Source organism: Xyrauchen texanus, chromosome 1, assembly GCF_025860055.1.
Source record: "Xyrauchen texanus isolate HMW12.3.18 chromosome 1, RBS_HiC_50CHRs, whole genome shotgun sequence".
Taxonomy (NCBI): domain Eukaryota; kingdom Metazoa; phylum Chordata; class Actinopteri; order Cypriniformes; family Catostomidae; genus Xyrauchen; species Xyrauchen texanus.
Genome location: NC_068276.1, coordinates 27647220 through 27661975, shown reverse-complemented (window position 1 = coordinate 27661975; position 14756 = coordinate 27647220). Strand labels below are relative to the sequence as shown.

Here is a 14756-nt window from a genome sequence, read left to right as displayed (position 1 = left end):
CTTCATTCACAGTACGTTTATTTTCTTATGCTCATTATGTCCTGTTAAATGCTTATTTTAATATTATATTGTATAATGTATATTGTTATTATAGTTTTTGTTTTATATTATTAATTACCTGGCACATTATTTTAATTCTATCTTATTATTATTTGTCTTGTCATTATCTGTTTTGTGTATTAATGCTTTGGCAATATTGTATGTAAACACAATCATGCCAATAAAGTACTTTTAAATTGAAATTGAATTGAAAAGAGAAGAGTTGGAGAGAAATTGACAATTCTCTTGGACAATCAGGTAAGCAAATAGGTAGATTTTTCAGTAGGAGGTACCTTTTCATATTGTAACCAATAAAATATATGATGCCTTTAGGCGATTAAAAACATACACATCATATTCTGAAATGCATAACATATGATCATGTGATACTCTGTTGTGAAATGCAATTAGGAGTCCATGCGGAGTCGTCGAGGATTCGTCAATAGTGAAATGTCTTGTAATATGTTCATATAATAATATGTTCTATTTCTCGTGTAATTTGAAAACGCCACGACTTCCATGAGAAGACAGACAGTTTTGTAATACGAACGGTACCACGATCTGACGTCTTTGAAAGTCGTGTAGTGTGTAGGAGGCATTAGTGCCTATTTATGCCACAACTAGGCTAAGTTGTAATGCACGTATAGCTGGTGCAACCGGCCCCAGAAGACTCGAGAGGTGAACTAGTAATTTCTGTTTCCTGTGTGAGCAATGTATAGCATATACAACAGTCACATGACAAAAGAAAGAACGACTTGGACCAAAAGAGTTGAAATGTGAACTAATAATTTCCATTTCTCATCATTTGTCTTTGGCTGCTTTATACGTTTTTCTTATTGGGACTATAATCAAAGTGTGTGTAAGTAGACGTGTAGGGGGGGATTTGGCTTTTGAAAATGTAACATTTAAATTTAATTCTGCACAAATGAACAAAATTACTTGAATAAAGTTTCGTTAATTTTGCTGAACGAGACTCAAAAATTCAAGTCAGTAAAATGATCCGATCTTCCCATCACTAGCAAGTAAACAAGCTGACCACAACACTGCTAAATGTCCAATCAACCAGCTGATTGGCTTGTGCAGGTGTCAGTCATTTACAAACAGCCATCACTTTGCTATAGTAAGAGAGCGGTATAACAGGCTGTGATCCTGCCAGCCTAACAGACCTCCATATGTGCAGTTACTGCATGCTTATGGGGTTTACAATAACAAACCCTGTCACACTTCCTACATCAAGTTTTCACAATTTTGATTATTAATTTAATAAAGCTTACTACAGTTAGACCTTACCAGAAGGTTTCAAGAATTGTTAAACTATGTAAGGGTAATACGAAAAAATATATATGCATTTTATACCATACAATTAAGTTACAGTTCTACATACTTTCCACCTAATGCCAAAAGCTCCACCAGTAACCGGCAACCCCTGCAGTGTAGAACAGATCCTAACAATACTAAGTCAGAAAGATGTGTGATTGGAGCATAAAGGGAGTTCACCCATAAATGAAAATGATCTCATCATTTATTCACCCTCATGCCATACCAGATGTGTATGACTATCTGAGGAACACAAACCATTTTTTAAACAGAATATCTCGGCGTGAATGGGGACCAAATTTTAAAGCTCCAAAAAGAAGCATAAAATGTATCCATACAACTCCAGTGTTTAAATCCAGGTCTTCAGAACAATATGATTAGCGTGGGTTAAAAAAACAGATCAATTTTTAAGTCATTTCTTTACTATAAATCTCCACTCCAACTTCAACATACTTCATCTTTTTTTTTTTTTTTTTTTTTTTTGGAGATACGCATTATTCATGTAGATCACAACCTACTGGTCGGGGCTGGTCAAAGGTGGAGATTTATAGTAAAAAACGGACCATATTGATCTGTTTCTCACCCACACCTATCATATCAGATATGAATTAAACTACTGGAGTCTTAAGGATTAATGTGCCTTAATGTGCTTTTGTGGAGCTTCACAGATTTGGTCATCATTCACTTGCATTTTGAGGACCAAAAGAGCAGAGATATTCTTCTAAAAATATGAATTTATGTTAAGTCATACACATCTGGGATGGCACGTGGGCGAGTAAATGAGAATCTTCTCATTTCCAACAACAACGGACTAAATAAACATGTCCAAGTCAGTACCACGCACCAGCACAATCAAAATGAAAACTTGTAGGGATAGTTCACCAAAAAATGACAACTATATTAATCATCCTCATGTTGTTCCAAACCCATGTGACTTCTGTGGAACACAAAAGGAGATGTTAAGCAGAATGGTGGTCTCAGTCACCATTCCTTTTCATTGTTTACAAAACAAATGCAATAAAAGTGAACGGCAAGAGGCTAACATTCTGCCTGACGTCTCCTTTTTGTGTCCCACAGAAGAAAGCCATACGGGTTTGGCACAATATGAGGGTGACTGAAAACAGAATTTTCAAAATATCACTTTAATTAAACCGAGTAGCTTAAGGCATAGGCTTTAGACCTTCATATATGTCTCTGGACATTGATTTGGCACTGCAGCCTATTGCCCTTGAAGATTAAAACCTCACAATCCACATTGTCCAGGGGCCTTAGGTCTATCCCAGCAGTCTGGCCTCAGATCGTCTCATTAGCCAGTGTCTCTGTAGAGAGCCAGATCTTGGCTCCATTGAGGAACTTGCTTAAAGGAGACCCCAGGATTCCAGGGCGACACATATTACCCACAGGAGAGAAAGGGAATGAAGAGCTGAGGTACTCTGGAGGAGCAGGGGACTGGTGAGGAGTCAAAGTTGCCTTAAAGTACATTTTGCTATGATCCACATGAGGGTTGTTAGGAGTACCTCCTGCCGTGTTATACTGCCTCAGCTGGTTCTGGAGCATCTCAATCTCGTCTGTAAGCACAGAGAGCTGGTGGAAGGCAGTGATGGGGCCACCCTGCGTGATCTGTGCTTCAGGGACCCAGCGCAAGAAGTAGAGCTTCCAGAGAGAGAGGTGAGATGGTAGGAGTTGGGGGAGCAGCAGGCCCTGTAGGTTGACAGGACGAGAGAACCAGTCGAGAACGAAGCGTTGTGAGGGTGTCTCCTGCTGCTCTCGCACCTGAGACAAATCAGAACGGAGACGCAGCACGAGTGAGCTCCGCCGTGTCAGGGTGTCATGCTGTCCCAATGATCCATTTCGGAGGGTGGAGGGCACACCTCGCAGTGTGGAACTGTAGTTTTTCTAAAGGGAAAAGCACAAAATACATCACATTCTTCTTTTTTTTCCAAGTAACTTTTAGATATCATCCGTAAATGTCAAATGCTTTGAGTTTTGATTTTATTTTATAAATTAGTTATTTGTGTATGTTGAGCTGGCAGGGATACTGTAGAGAGTTCACCTTGCTGCATCTGTGTGAGAATGTCTTTACTGTGCCGTTTTGTACGCAGGTGGCAATCTTGCCCACATACAAAGGATTGTTAAAGAGAGTCTGGTCTTTAAGACTGAACTGTTGAGACCAGTCCCACACAGGAGGAAAGCGGAGAGCCTGGTCCTGCCCCAGGTGAATACTCTTGCTACTGGCAAAATCCTGAAGAGGTAAGAAAGAAAGAAGAAGAGAGAGACAAAGAAGGATAAAATTCAGATAAAGAAGTCAAAGTGGGGAGATGGGGTATTAAAAAAAAGTTATAATACCCTCACAAAAAGGATAGCCATGGCTCTAAATTCTGATTGGATGAGCCACGTTCTAAGGAGTTCGCAAAATAGCGGATATAAACTATGACCGTAAATAAATTTCATTTTATATTATTGCACCAAGTAGTTGATAAAACCACTTTGCTTGGCAATCGTAAACAGGCAATTGTTAGGTTAATGAACAATGATTCTTGGTTGAAAATTTTTATATTTTGATTGTTATTAATAAAAAATAAAAAAAACTTACATTATTAACAGTGTTGCGAGGGTACTTTTCAAATGTATTCCACTACAGATGTAAAATGTAACTTGTAACATATTCTGTTCGATTACTCAAGGTCAGTAATCTAAGTAAATACTTTTAATTACTTCTTGAACACAGATTTTTTTTCCACTTGTTTTGAGTATAAACAAGTAAATAAGTGAAAAAATCTGCCAGTCCAGCAAGACAAAATACACTTATATTAAAAATACATTTTCAGAATAAAGCCTAAACATAAGAACATTTAGAAAGTTTAAATATTTAGATATTTTTTACTTTTAAAAAAAGTTTGTGGGAAAAAGGGCTCGAAATAGCATTTTGATTCTAAATAAAACTTAATGTCCACATGACAATTTACACAAGTAAATTTAATATTTCTGCTGCTCTAAACTTACTTCAAAACAACATAGTGTGTATACAACGACATATTTTACTGATCATACGGTTTAGATTCTCTCTATTAAGCTCCCAAAGCAAAATTTCCCTAATGATGTAATTTCCACCTTTTCACTCATAACAGTATAAAAGGCACCCTCTGTCTACACATATGGATGTAACATAAGAAAATGTTTCACCACTGTTCAAATGCTGCTCCTCAGATCCTCAATAAAATCCAAAGTAATCTCTTCTGTAATCAAAATACTTTTTGAAATGTAACTATATTCAGTTACCAACCATTTAAATTGTAACTTTAGTGGATTACAGATACTAATATTTTGTATTTTAATATACATAACGCTATTACGTGTATTCCTTACTGCCCAAGCCTGATTATTACTACATTAATAAAGTATTACAATTTTCAAACTTGAAAGCAACAAGTCTCGAATTAATAAGTCTCATGCATTAACCTGTCAAGGCTTATTGATTTAATAAACTTCCATACTATATTAGTTAGTGAATAAGGGTGTTTAAAGCACATTTAAAAAGGTGCACTCATTAATTTCTCACCATTAAAAATGTTTTACTCCTAAAGAGATCAATTGTAATTTTGAAAAATAAGTATAAAATCATGACAGCTCACATGAGATGAGGACTCTAGTATCAGTAACCTTATAAAAGCAGTTTTATTCTACATGGGGCAGGGGCGCCCTCATGGGGGCTGCTATTTTAGAAATCACATGACCAGCTGAATACAACTCACTTAATCTCAGTAACCATCTTGTTATTGGACACTTTCACTCTTGGGTTAAATGAATCATGGTTGATTATGAACAGTAAATTTCTACAATGGAAATACTATTCTGTAAATAAAAACTATTGATTTGGAATGATTCAGCAACCACACCACTAGGTGTCCCTGGAAGCCCAAGATGGCATAAACAAAAGGTTACTGAGTGGCCCTTTAAACCAAATGAACAAAATCAATAAAACTAAAATCAAAAGAAACCCAAAAAGTAAATCTAACCCTGCTGTGCTCTGCTCTCTGTTGGGGGCAGTTAAAGAGGAAGGTACTGAAGACGGGAACCCACATACTGTCACCCAGCACCGTCAGGTACACCTCAGTGAATTCAAATGCTGCTGGATACTGATTCCATAGCTGCCACACACAGTTCAGAAACAGCAGGAACAAAGGAGACTACAAAGAGCAAAAGCATGAACAATAAACAATTAAAATTCAATCACAGCCTTGAAGGAAGCCGTGGCAGTTTAGTTTCCCAAAATATTGGAATTTCATTGATAAAAGCTGCACTACCTCCTCTTTGTCATTCTTCTTAAGGTGGTTGCAGCGGTCCAGGAAAGGATGTCCAGCCATCACCCACTCCTTTTGAATCAGACCCTGAAAGCCATGCAGACTCCTGCAGTGAGGATCACACATGAGCTGCACCAGACAGGAAATCACACAACTCAGGTCCCGGTCCTCCTCCTCTGTGTACACACACACACGCACACACATGGATAAAGGTACAAGATAAATTCTGACTTTATAGAAGATTTATATATTCTGTCTAAAAATAGGAGTTTCACATTTTGACCCACATACTGTTAATGCATGTTAGTTTTTTAAGGCAAATTTTTGGTGTTAAGTGTTACAGATGACATTAACAGAAGTTAAGTAGACATTGAGTTGTACATTAACCAAAAAACTCTAATGTAAACTGCCACTTACCTAAGAGTATGACAGAGACATGTCTGCTCTCTAGCATATAGACAACCTCTACTGCATGCCTCAGAAAAGTCCTGTAAGAATACCACATACCTAACCAATCATATAAGTGTATACAACTTCTATATCGGAACAAAGTAAGTTGTGGAAATGCACAAACAAAACAAACATCAGAAAATGCACAACAAAAAACTATACTTGTTTCCAAGAATTTCTAGCACAAGTTCAAGCTGTTGTTAGCTCAAATTTTCTCAAGTCATCATACCTGACATACTCCATCCATCTTGAGCTTTCCAAAGATGACAGCCACTTCTCTTCAGACTCCTCAAAGGACTCTGGACATGCATATAAACACAAAATAAGCATTAAGACTCAAACTCAAACAGGATGCTGGAAATTACCACAAATATCTGGTCATTCCTGGCCCTACTTTCAGCCTGTTAAGAACCAGCTCCAGAGAGTCTCATTCAGTTTAGTGTCTTTTGCTAAATAATCAGAGTTTCCACCAACAAGGAGTGTCCTGGATTACCTAAAACACAGATTTGTCGTAGTTTCAGAACAGCAGCTTGAATATCTTGGATGTTTGGGAGGTTTTTGTCCAGATCTGACTTGAAGACATCACTGCACAGCGGGTGGCTTTTAGTTATGGCTCTGGAAATCCTGCAGAATCACAGAAGAATGTTTTCTTTTAATGGATTTCAATCAAAAACAACAATTTGGTAACCTCAGTGGGCTATTGTGCCAGAATATCAAGAGATTAAAAGGAACGATTCATCCAAAATGAAAATTGTCATTATTTTCTCACCCTCATGCCATACCAGATGTGTATGACTAACTTTCTTCAGCAGAACACAAATGAAGATTTTTAGAAGAATATCTCAGCTCTGAAGGTCCATACAATGCAAGTGAATTGTGGGCAGAACTTTGAATCTTAAAAAAGCACAAAGGCAGCATAAAAGCAACCCATAAGACTCTGATATGATAGGTGTTTTTTTTTTAAATAAATATCCAACTTTGACCAGCCCAGACCAGTAGGTGGCGATATGCAATAAAGAATTTGAATCACCAAAGACATAAGATGTGTTGAAGTGAAAGTGCAAGTGCAGATTTAGAGTAAAAATGGACTTAAATATACAGTAGATCGGTTTCTTACCCACACCTATCATATAGCTTCTGAAGACATGGATTGAATAATTGGAGTTGTACGGATTACTTGCTATGCTAACTTCATGTGATTTTTGGACATTCAAAGTTCTGGCCAGCATTCTCTTGCATTGTTAGGACCAACAGAGCAGAGATATTCTTCTAAAAATCTTCATTGGTGTCCAGCAGAAGAAAGAAAATCATACACATCTGGGATGGCATGAGGGTGAGTAAATGATCAAATAATTTGTGGGTGAACCATCCCTTTAAGCAGACAAGCACAAACACAACATTTCTAATACATTTAAAACAGCAATAAAAAATAAATATTTTAAGAACATAACTGCTCCACAGAAATGCAATCTTCTCTTACAAAAGTCCTTCTGATTATTGCTTCATTTAGCCAAACCAAATCTGCGTCTATTCTCTCTTTCTTACCTCTGCTCCACCTTCCTCTGTTGCTGCAGGTCACTGATGTTTGACATTCGGACCAGAGCGCTCCCGCTGGGGTGATTCCAGCACCATAACTACAAACCAAAGCACACACATTTACTCTTCAATCCAAATGTCTAACATGGGCCTACATATTACGGTGGAGCACAAGTTTTAACATACACTCTCACACCAATTACATGCAAATCCATCAACCAATTTGATGCTTTAAATGACCTAAAATTTTGGTCTCTCATTTTGCAATGTTTTAAACATGACACAATTTTATTTTATTTTTTTAGAATGAGAATAAAATAAAGTTGTAAATGTGATTTGTAGATTCCCTCCCCTCTCACTCAAAAACCAATAATCAAGTTTTTCCACAGCACTTACTGGGATACGCTGGGAGTTAAAGCAGCAGGCGTAATGCTTCAGATCCTGATCCGCAAGAGATACCGGAACCACAAAGAACTCTGGGAGACTGCAAACAGCAAGAAAAACCCATTTAATCTCAACACACAAACCGCCTCTGACGCACAACTACTGTCAAGCACAACTAAGCAAGTGTCAAGGATGTGGTTATATTATTGCTTCTTTATATCAGTATCATAACTACAATGATCCGATTCTGAACTCTGTATGTGAATCAGTGGGATCAGTACTTTCATTCCTGAGGATTATTACAGAAAGCACAACACCCCTGTCTGTTTTAGCAGATTCACACAAACCTCCCATAATTCAATCAGTTATCTCCAATCATCCTATTAAACAATTTATTAGCATGACTAGTTCACTTACGCTTCAACAATAGTCGTTTGTACTACATACACACTAATATCTGTGTGTCCATCTCACGGTCGCATTAAATATGAATTATTATCTAACTGTTTATCCTTTACACATCCTTTTGTTGCTGGCTGCTTGAAGGTAGTGAGCCTAATATGAATTCATGATTTTTAGCCTAAACTGCTCAATCCAAGCTGTTTTGAAAATTTACGATTGCACACTCACATATACACACTCACCTGGGCGAGATTAAATAACCTTGATTGATGGTACACACCCTCCATTCTGAGGCGCCGGTGCGCTTGATCTCTCTGTCCCAGTCAGAAGAACAGTCAAACAGGGGTGTTTGCAACCCACCCCCAGGGTCAACACCATTCACCCGCTCACCTAAACAAATCACACATGTACATTACATGTTTAAACTACAGTGAAGGGCTGCAAACTCATGAGGGGAGAAAAAAAAATATTGGTTAATATTTATTTATTTTTTCAGAATACCCACTTAATGTAGTTTTTATTACTAAAATCAAGAAAACATTTAAATATACACTGTCGGCCAAAAGTGTGGAATAATCTACACATTTAGCTGTTTCAGAAGGAAACTGGTACTTTAATTCACCAAAGTGCCATTCAACTGACCACCAAGTATAGTCAGGACATTACTGATGTAAAAAAAACCCAGCACCATCACTCCAACACCTCGAGTAATCATGCTAAATTGCTAATTTGGAACAAAAAAAAAAAAAAACACTTGCCATTATATGTGAAAGCTATTTGGTTTGTTAAATGAAGCTTGCTACAGTATGCAATAGACTGGCATGTCTTCAGGTCAATATCAAGAAAAAAAAAAAAAAAAAGGCAAAACAGTAACCGCTTTCTCTAGAAACTTGACATTCACTCATTGTTTTGAGGAATGAAGGCTATACAATGCTTGAAATTGCAGAAAAACTGAATATTTCATACAAAGATGTTCACTACAATCTTCAAAGACAAAGTACAACTGGCTCTAACAAGGACAGAAAGAGATGTGGAAGGCCAGATGTACAACTAAACAAGAGGATAAGTACATCAGAGTCTCTAGTTTGAGAAAAAGATGCCTCACATGTCCTCATCTGACAGCTTCATTGAATTCTACCCACTCAACACCAGTTTCATGTACAACACTAAAGATAAGACTCAGGGGTTGCAGGCCTTATGGGAAGAATTGCAAAGAAAAAGCCACTTTTGAAACAGAAAAATAAAAGAAAAAGGTTAGAGTGGGCAAAGAAACAGACATTGGACAACAGATAATTGGAAAAGAGTGTTATGGATCTTAAATCCATTGAGCTTTTGTGGGATCAGCTAGACTTTAATGTGCGTGAGAAGTGCCCGACAATACAGCCACATCTAAGATAAGTGTTACAGGAAGCGTGGGGTGAAATGTCACCGGAGTATCTGGACAAACTGACAGCTAGAATGCCAAGAATCTACAAAGCTGTCACTGCTGCACGTGGAGGATTGTTTTTTTATTATTTATCTTTTTATATATATTTATTGAATTGTCAATTTAAACAGATTACAAAACACAAACAACGTCACTTAAACAGCTTGGCAATATTCACAGTCAATTTCCTTTCAATAGTCCATCACAGTAAACACTTGCAATACAATCAGTTTAGACAGGATAATCTGCTCATTGAAAATCAGCTTGGGGTCTAGTTATGTAGGGGTACCCTTCCATAAAATAGTTAACAGACTAGTTTCCAGGATATTAATATAGGGCTTCCAGATACTATAGACATTTTCTGGCTGACCGTTGAGTACACAAGTTAAGTATTCAAGTGGTATTAGTTCCATCAAAATCTTGTGCCAGCCCAATATGGTTGGAGCCTTATCATTGATCCATCTCAATAAAATGTTCTTTCTGGCAGCAAAAGTTATTAAATTATACAATAATTATTCCCTTGATGAAATTAAAGCACTGTCTGCAAGCCCAGAATCAAAAACAAGGGGTTCAAATCAAGCTTCTTCCCTAGAACAATTCTGATTTCAGAAACTATCTTAGCCCAATATATTTGCAGTTTATGACATGACCAAAATCAATGAGTAAGGTACCAGTTTGTGTTTTAAAATTAAGGCACAGAGGTGAGAGGGAGCTATTGGAAATGACCACTGATAAAACATATTAAATATTAGGCAAATCCAGTCACCCCATAGACCCTGGTAATTGTAATACAGAGAATTTGAGCCTTGGTATACATTTGCTCCAAATAAAAGAGCTCAGCCAACTGTTCAGATCTTTCAGAACTCTTCGAGAGAACAGAATCTGGATCATTTAGATTGGAAAAAGGAGCTTGGGAAGGATAGTCATTTTCAAATGAGCTATACACCCAAACCAGGAAACAGGCAGTGTATCCTAACATTTAAGATCTGCTCTAATCCCATTAAACAAAGGTTTAAAATTATCTTTAAATATCTGCTTCAACTTAGGACTCACAAAAATTCCCAAGTAATCAAATCCTCCAGGGGACCATCTAAAATGGTAAGTAGAATTAGCAAATGGTAATGTTTTCAAAGTGCCAACATGCATAGCTTCTGAGTTACTTAAATTAACTTTATACCCTGAAAAAGCACTGAATAAATTAATAATATTAAGAAGAAGTGGCATTGAGTTCATTGGATTTGAAATACATAAGAGCACATTGTGGTATCTCTCCTCAGTCCACAAGCCCTCAATTGCTACATCGCTTCTAATTGCTTTGGTCAGAGGTTCAATCGCAAGTGTAAAGAGCAATGGCGACAGCAGACAACCCTACCTCATCCCTCTATGCAGAGAAAAAAAACTATAAATCTAGAGTTATTTGTAAGAACAAAGGCCTTTGGATCTTCGTAAATTATCCTTATTCATTTGAAGCTATGTTCTTTGCCAGTTGGGTGTAGCGCTCTCCATACATCAATAAACCCCAGATCCTCCCAAATACCTTAAATTTGATCAGCTACCTTTAAGTGGGCCATAGGTTTATGTGGAAAGCGGTCAATGAGACGGTTAAGTATGCAGTTAAAATCTCCTGTTGCAATCATATAATCCACTCTCAAATCATGAAAATCTTGACAAGAAAGTCGGCGGGATGCCCTGGAGGATAGTAAACATTAATCAGGGAAATTGTTTTACCATATAATGTACCATTTAAAATTATAAAGCGCCCTTTGTCATCCTCTGTCAATTTGACAATACTCAGTGAGATGCATTTTCTGATTAACACTGCCACCCCTCGACTATTGTATAATGTATAATGTCCTGACTACACATTATGATCAGTTGAATGCCGCTTTAGTGAATAAAAGTACCAATTTCTTTCCATAAGATTAAAATCTGTACATTATTCAAAACTTTTGGCTGCCAGTGTATAATTCTGTTAAATTAGTGACACATATAAAAGGACATCTTGCTGAGGAGCACTTGCGTTTGTTACACAAATCTTAAATCTTTAAATCTAAATCTTTATATAGGCCCTGTTATTCATAACCAGCACTCTGTCCACAGGAACACTGCATTACCTGGAAAGTCTTCTCATGTCTTGACTTGCATGCAGGTAGAATGTATGGGCAGTTTAGCTAATTTGGCAGCTCGAGGAAACAGTGAGAAACATTTGCGCCAAAGTCACAAGTGCATGTACCGTATGTGTGTTGTCATACCTGTTGAAGCATGGTATTGTTTTCCAACATAATCGAAGCCAAAGAGTAGCTGTGGGTCAGCAGGATGCGAGTAATGAGCGATGGCCAGACATACCTGAGAGAGCAAATCACATTCACATGACTGATGTGCTGACATTACATGACTAACACACAATCACCTTTACTGATAATTTCACTGCCATTTTCTCAGAAAACAGAACTGCGATACAATTACAATAATTTCCCTTCTTTCTCTTCACAAAACAACTGTGTAGACATTTACTAACAAAATGTTTTCAGCCCAATGTTACCCTCGGAAATTCCAAGCTTTTTGCAGTGACACGTCTTGTTTTGTCATTATTCATGGATTAAACAATGTTGTTTAATACAAGTCTTCTATCAGGATATAGGCATCTGGCAGAGAAAACTAGCCAATGCTTCAACGTGTGATGTCCCTCAACAGCAGAGTGCCATTCAAGAAATATTTCTGCCTTTTCTATTGCTCGTCTGCTTTCCTGCACACCTGTCAGTCAGCTTTGCGGTTTATTAATTTAAAACAACCTGGCTTAGCTGTAGGATAACAGGATAACTTTGTATGCAAAGCTTGGGCTGGGCTACTGCACAATTAATAACAAAGCAGAAGAAATGCATCATACAGCTTCTATATTTAAAACAGATGAGTCTTAACAATACGGATGCGTTTTCTGCATGACCGACGTCTCACTTGGATGGGAAACAGAACAATGTAATAGAAAGTTACACATTTTATTCTTTTGAGGATATTGACAAAACAAAAAGCAAAAGGTAGATCACTCAGAATGTGAGGAAGAGAAACATGTGCATGTTAAGTAAGCAGAACCTTTGTAATTTCCAACTGAATATTATAAAATGACTGCCTGTTTTCCATCACTTGTAAAGAAAAACATGGAGTGCCCTTGCATTAACTGTACTCACTAATTAGCCATGTTTCCCTCCCCTTACATGGCACAAACCCAAAAACTCCATGCCAGTCAAGCACTCCAAGACAGATACTTGCAAATACAGACTCTCTAATTGTATAGCAGGCCTAAAACAGGAGCAACATTAACTGACATTTACTTTAAGCAAAGAGGCCTGAGACAGAGTCAACACTGACTATGTTTACATGGACACCAAAAAGCTGTTTACTGTAAGAAAGCTGCTTAAGTATCGAAATCGGTGTATGGGTTTACATGAGCTTTCATGTTAAAGGCTTTCTCTTCACTCTGTAATCAAATATATGCGGCTCGCGGTCAGTAAGCAGCTTTCACCACATAAAATGTTTCTGTGATGCTTGTGTAAATAAAAACAAGGGATCCGAGGAAGACTTTGCTATTTTGTTTTCTGATGCTTCGCTTTATTTCCAAATATTCCAGAGTTGTTGCTGTTTTTGTTTCCTTTACTTTCTATCCTGACCTGGAGTGGAATTGCGCTGGAATAGTGGGGTTTCCCCCTTACGTAAAACTCCAAGATTCCCCCAGTGTAACGGAATGGTAAGTTAATGCTTTTTTTTTCCCCATTCTGCTCTAGTGTACTGAGGGGCTGTCGTGCCTTGTTAAAACTATATGTTTACAGTTTCAATATTGTTACGGATGTTGCCTATATGCTTATGTAAAATATAGCCTATTGCAACAGTACTTGCTAAGAGAAGAAATTATAAAGATAGTGAACAATTTCGGGTCGGGTTTATATTCTGACGGTATCATTCAGGCCAGACCACACAGTCTCGGGTATGGGTCGGGTTCGAGTTTCATTTTAAGGCCTGTGCAGACATGTAGCAGTTGCTTCTGGAACACAAGTCGGGGCCTGATCAACCCTGACTGGGTTGCCTGGTTGAGGGCGTCTTATGTTGAAAGACCCAAAACACCTGAAGACCCCAGGTTACATTACTGATGATGCATCCCAGCGGATCCACAATATGTATCTAGAACACATCATTTATGTGATTTTTCCCACTGTACTCCCAGAAATGTTTAATTCTTTAATTTTTAATTCCACTGTGTTGTTGTTGGACTCATACTATGAAGTATTTTTACGCACATGCACATTCCTCAAAAACCTGTTAGAACGCTGCTTATGCATTTACATGACCACAATAAGCCGCGGTCTTCAGGAGAAATTTAGGTCTGTTAAACTGCTTTCTCTTAATCCCTTAAACGTCATAAGGAAATCAGCGTTCTTGTTTATATGACGTTTCATAATGCCAGTTTCTTAAAAAACCCTGGTGGTTACTCGTGGGAAGCTGCCTGTATTATATTCCCTTTGGCGAGCTTATATAATCCATAACTCTTGAATCCCACTTATATATGACTATGTGGTGTGTGATTCAATGGGCATCAGTGCAATCTACAGGCCCTTCACATAAGCTCACATAGCTTAGCGTTCACTCGCACTGAGGAACAAAAGTGTCAGAGAAGCTCTGGAACGGAACTGCAGGATAAATGCATGTGTTTGGTAAGTGCTCAGAAAGTGAGAGTCGTGCTCAATGGGCTTTTTGTTTCTCTTGTTTTTTTGTGGTGCTTTTCTTGCCCCTCTTTCCCCCTTCCTTCACACATTCTCAGGAGCTGGCAGACTGTCTTGAGTTGAACTCTGGCACCTCTCTTTTCCTCCTCCCCCTTTCCTTCACTCCAGTCCTTCCCCGTTGTTCCCCTC

General features: G+C 37.9%; 1 protein-coding gene across 1 annotated transcript in view; it reads right to left on the bottom strand.

Moving 5' to 3' along the window:
* Positions 1 to 2417: 2417 nt before the first annotated feature.
* Positions 2418 to 14756, bottom strand: part of LOC127646506 (myotubularin-related protein 10-like) — a 33411-nt gene continuing 21072 nt past the window's right edge. Inside the window, exons 6-16 of the mRNA XM_052130217.1 lie at positions 12108 to 12201; positions 8672 to 8819; positions 8040 to 8127; positions 7653 to 7741; positions 6601 to 6731; positions 6337 to 6406; positions 6075 to 6145; positions 5661 to 5833; positions 5373 to 5543; positions 3410 to 3598; positions 2418 to 3252 (exon numbers count right to left, since the gene is read on the bottom strand). Coding sequence (XP_051986177.1) covers positions 2650 to 3252; positions 3410 to 3598; positions 5373 to 5543; positions 5661 to 5833; positions 6075 to 6145; positions 6337 to 6406; positions 6601 to 6731; positions 7653 to 7741; positions 8040 to 8127; positions 8672 to 8819; positions 12108 to 12201 — 1827 coding nt within the window. The 3' untranslated portion in view covers positions 2418 to 2649. The remainder of the gene's footprint in view (positions 3253 to 3409; positions 3599 to 5372; positions 5544 to 5660; positions 5834 to 6074; positions 6146 to 6336; positions 6407 to 6600; positions 6732 to 7652; positions 7742 to 8039; positions 8128 to 8671; positions 8820 to 12107; positions 12202 to 14756) is intronic.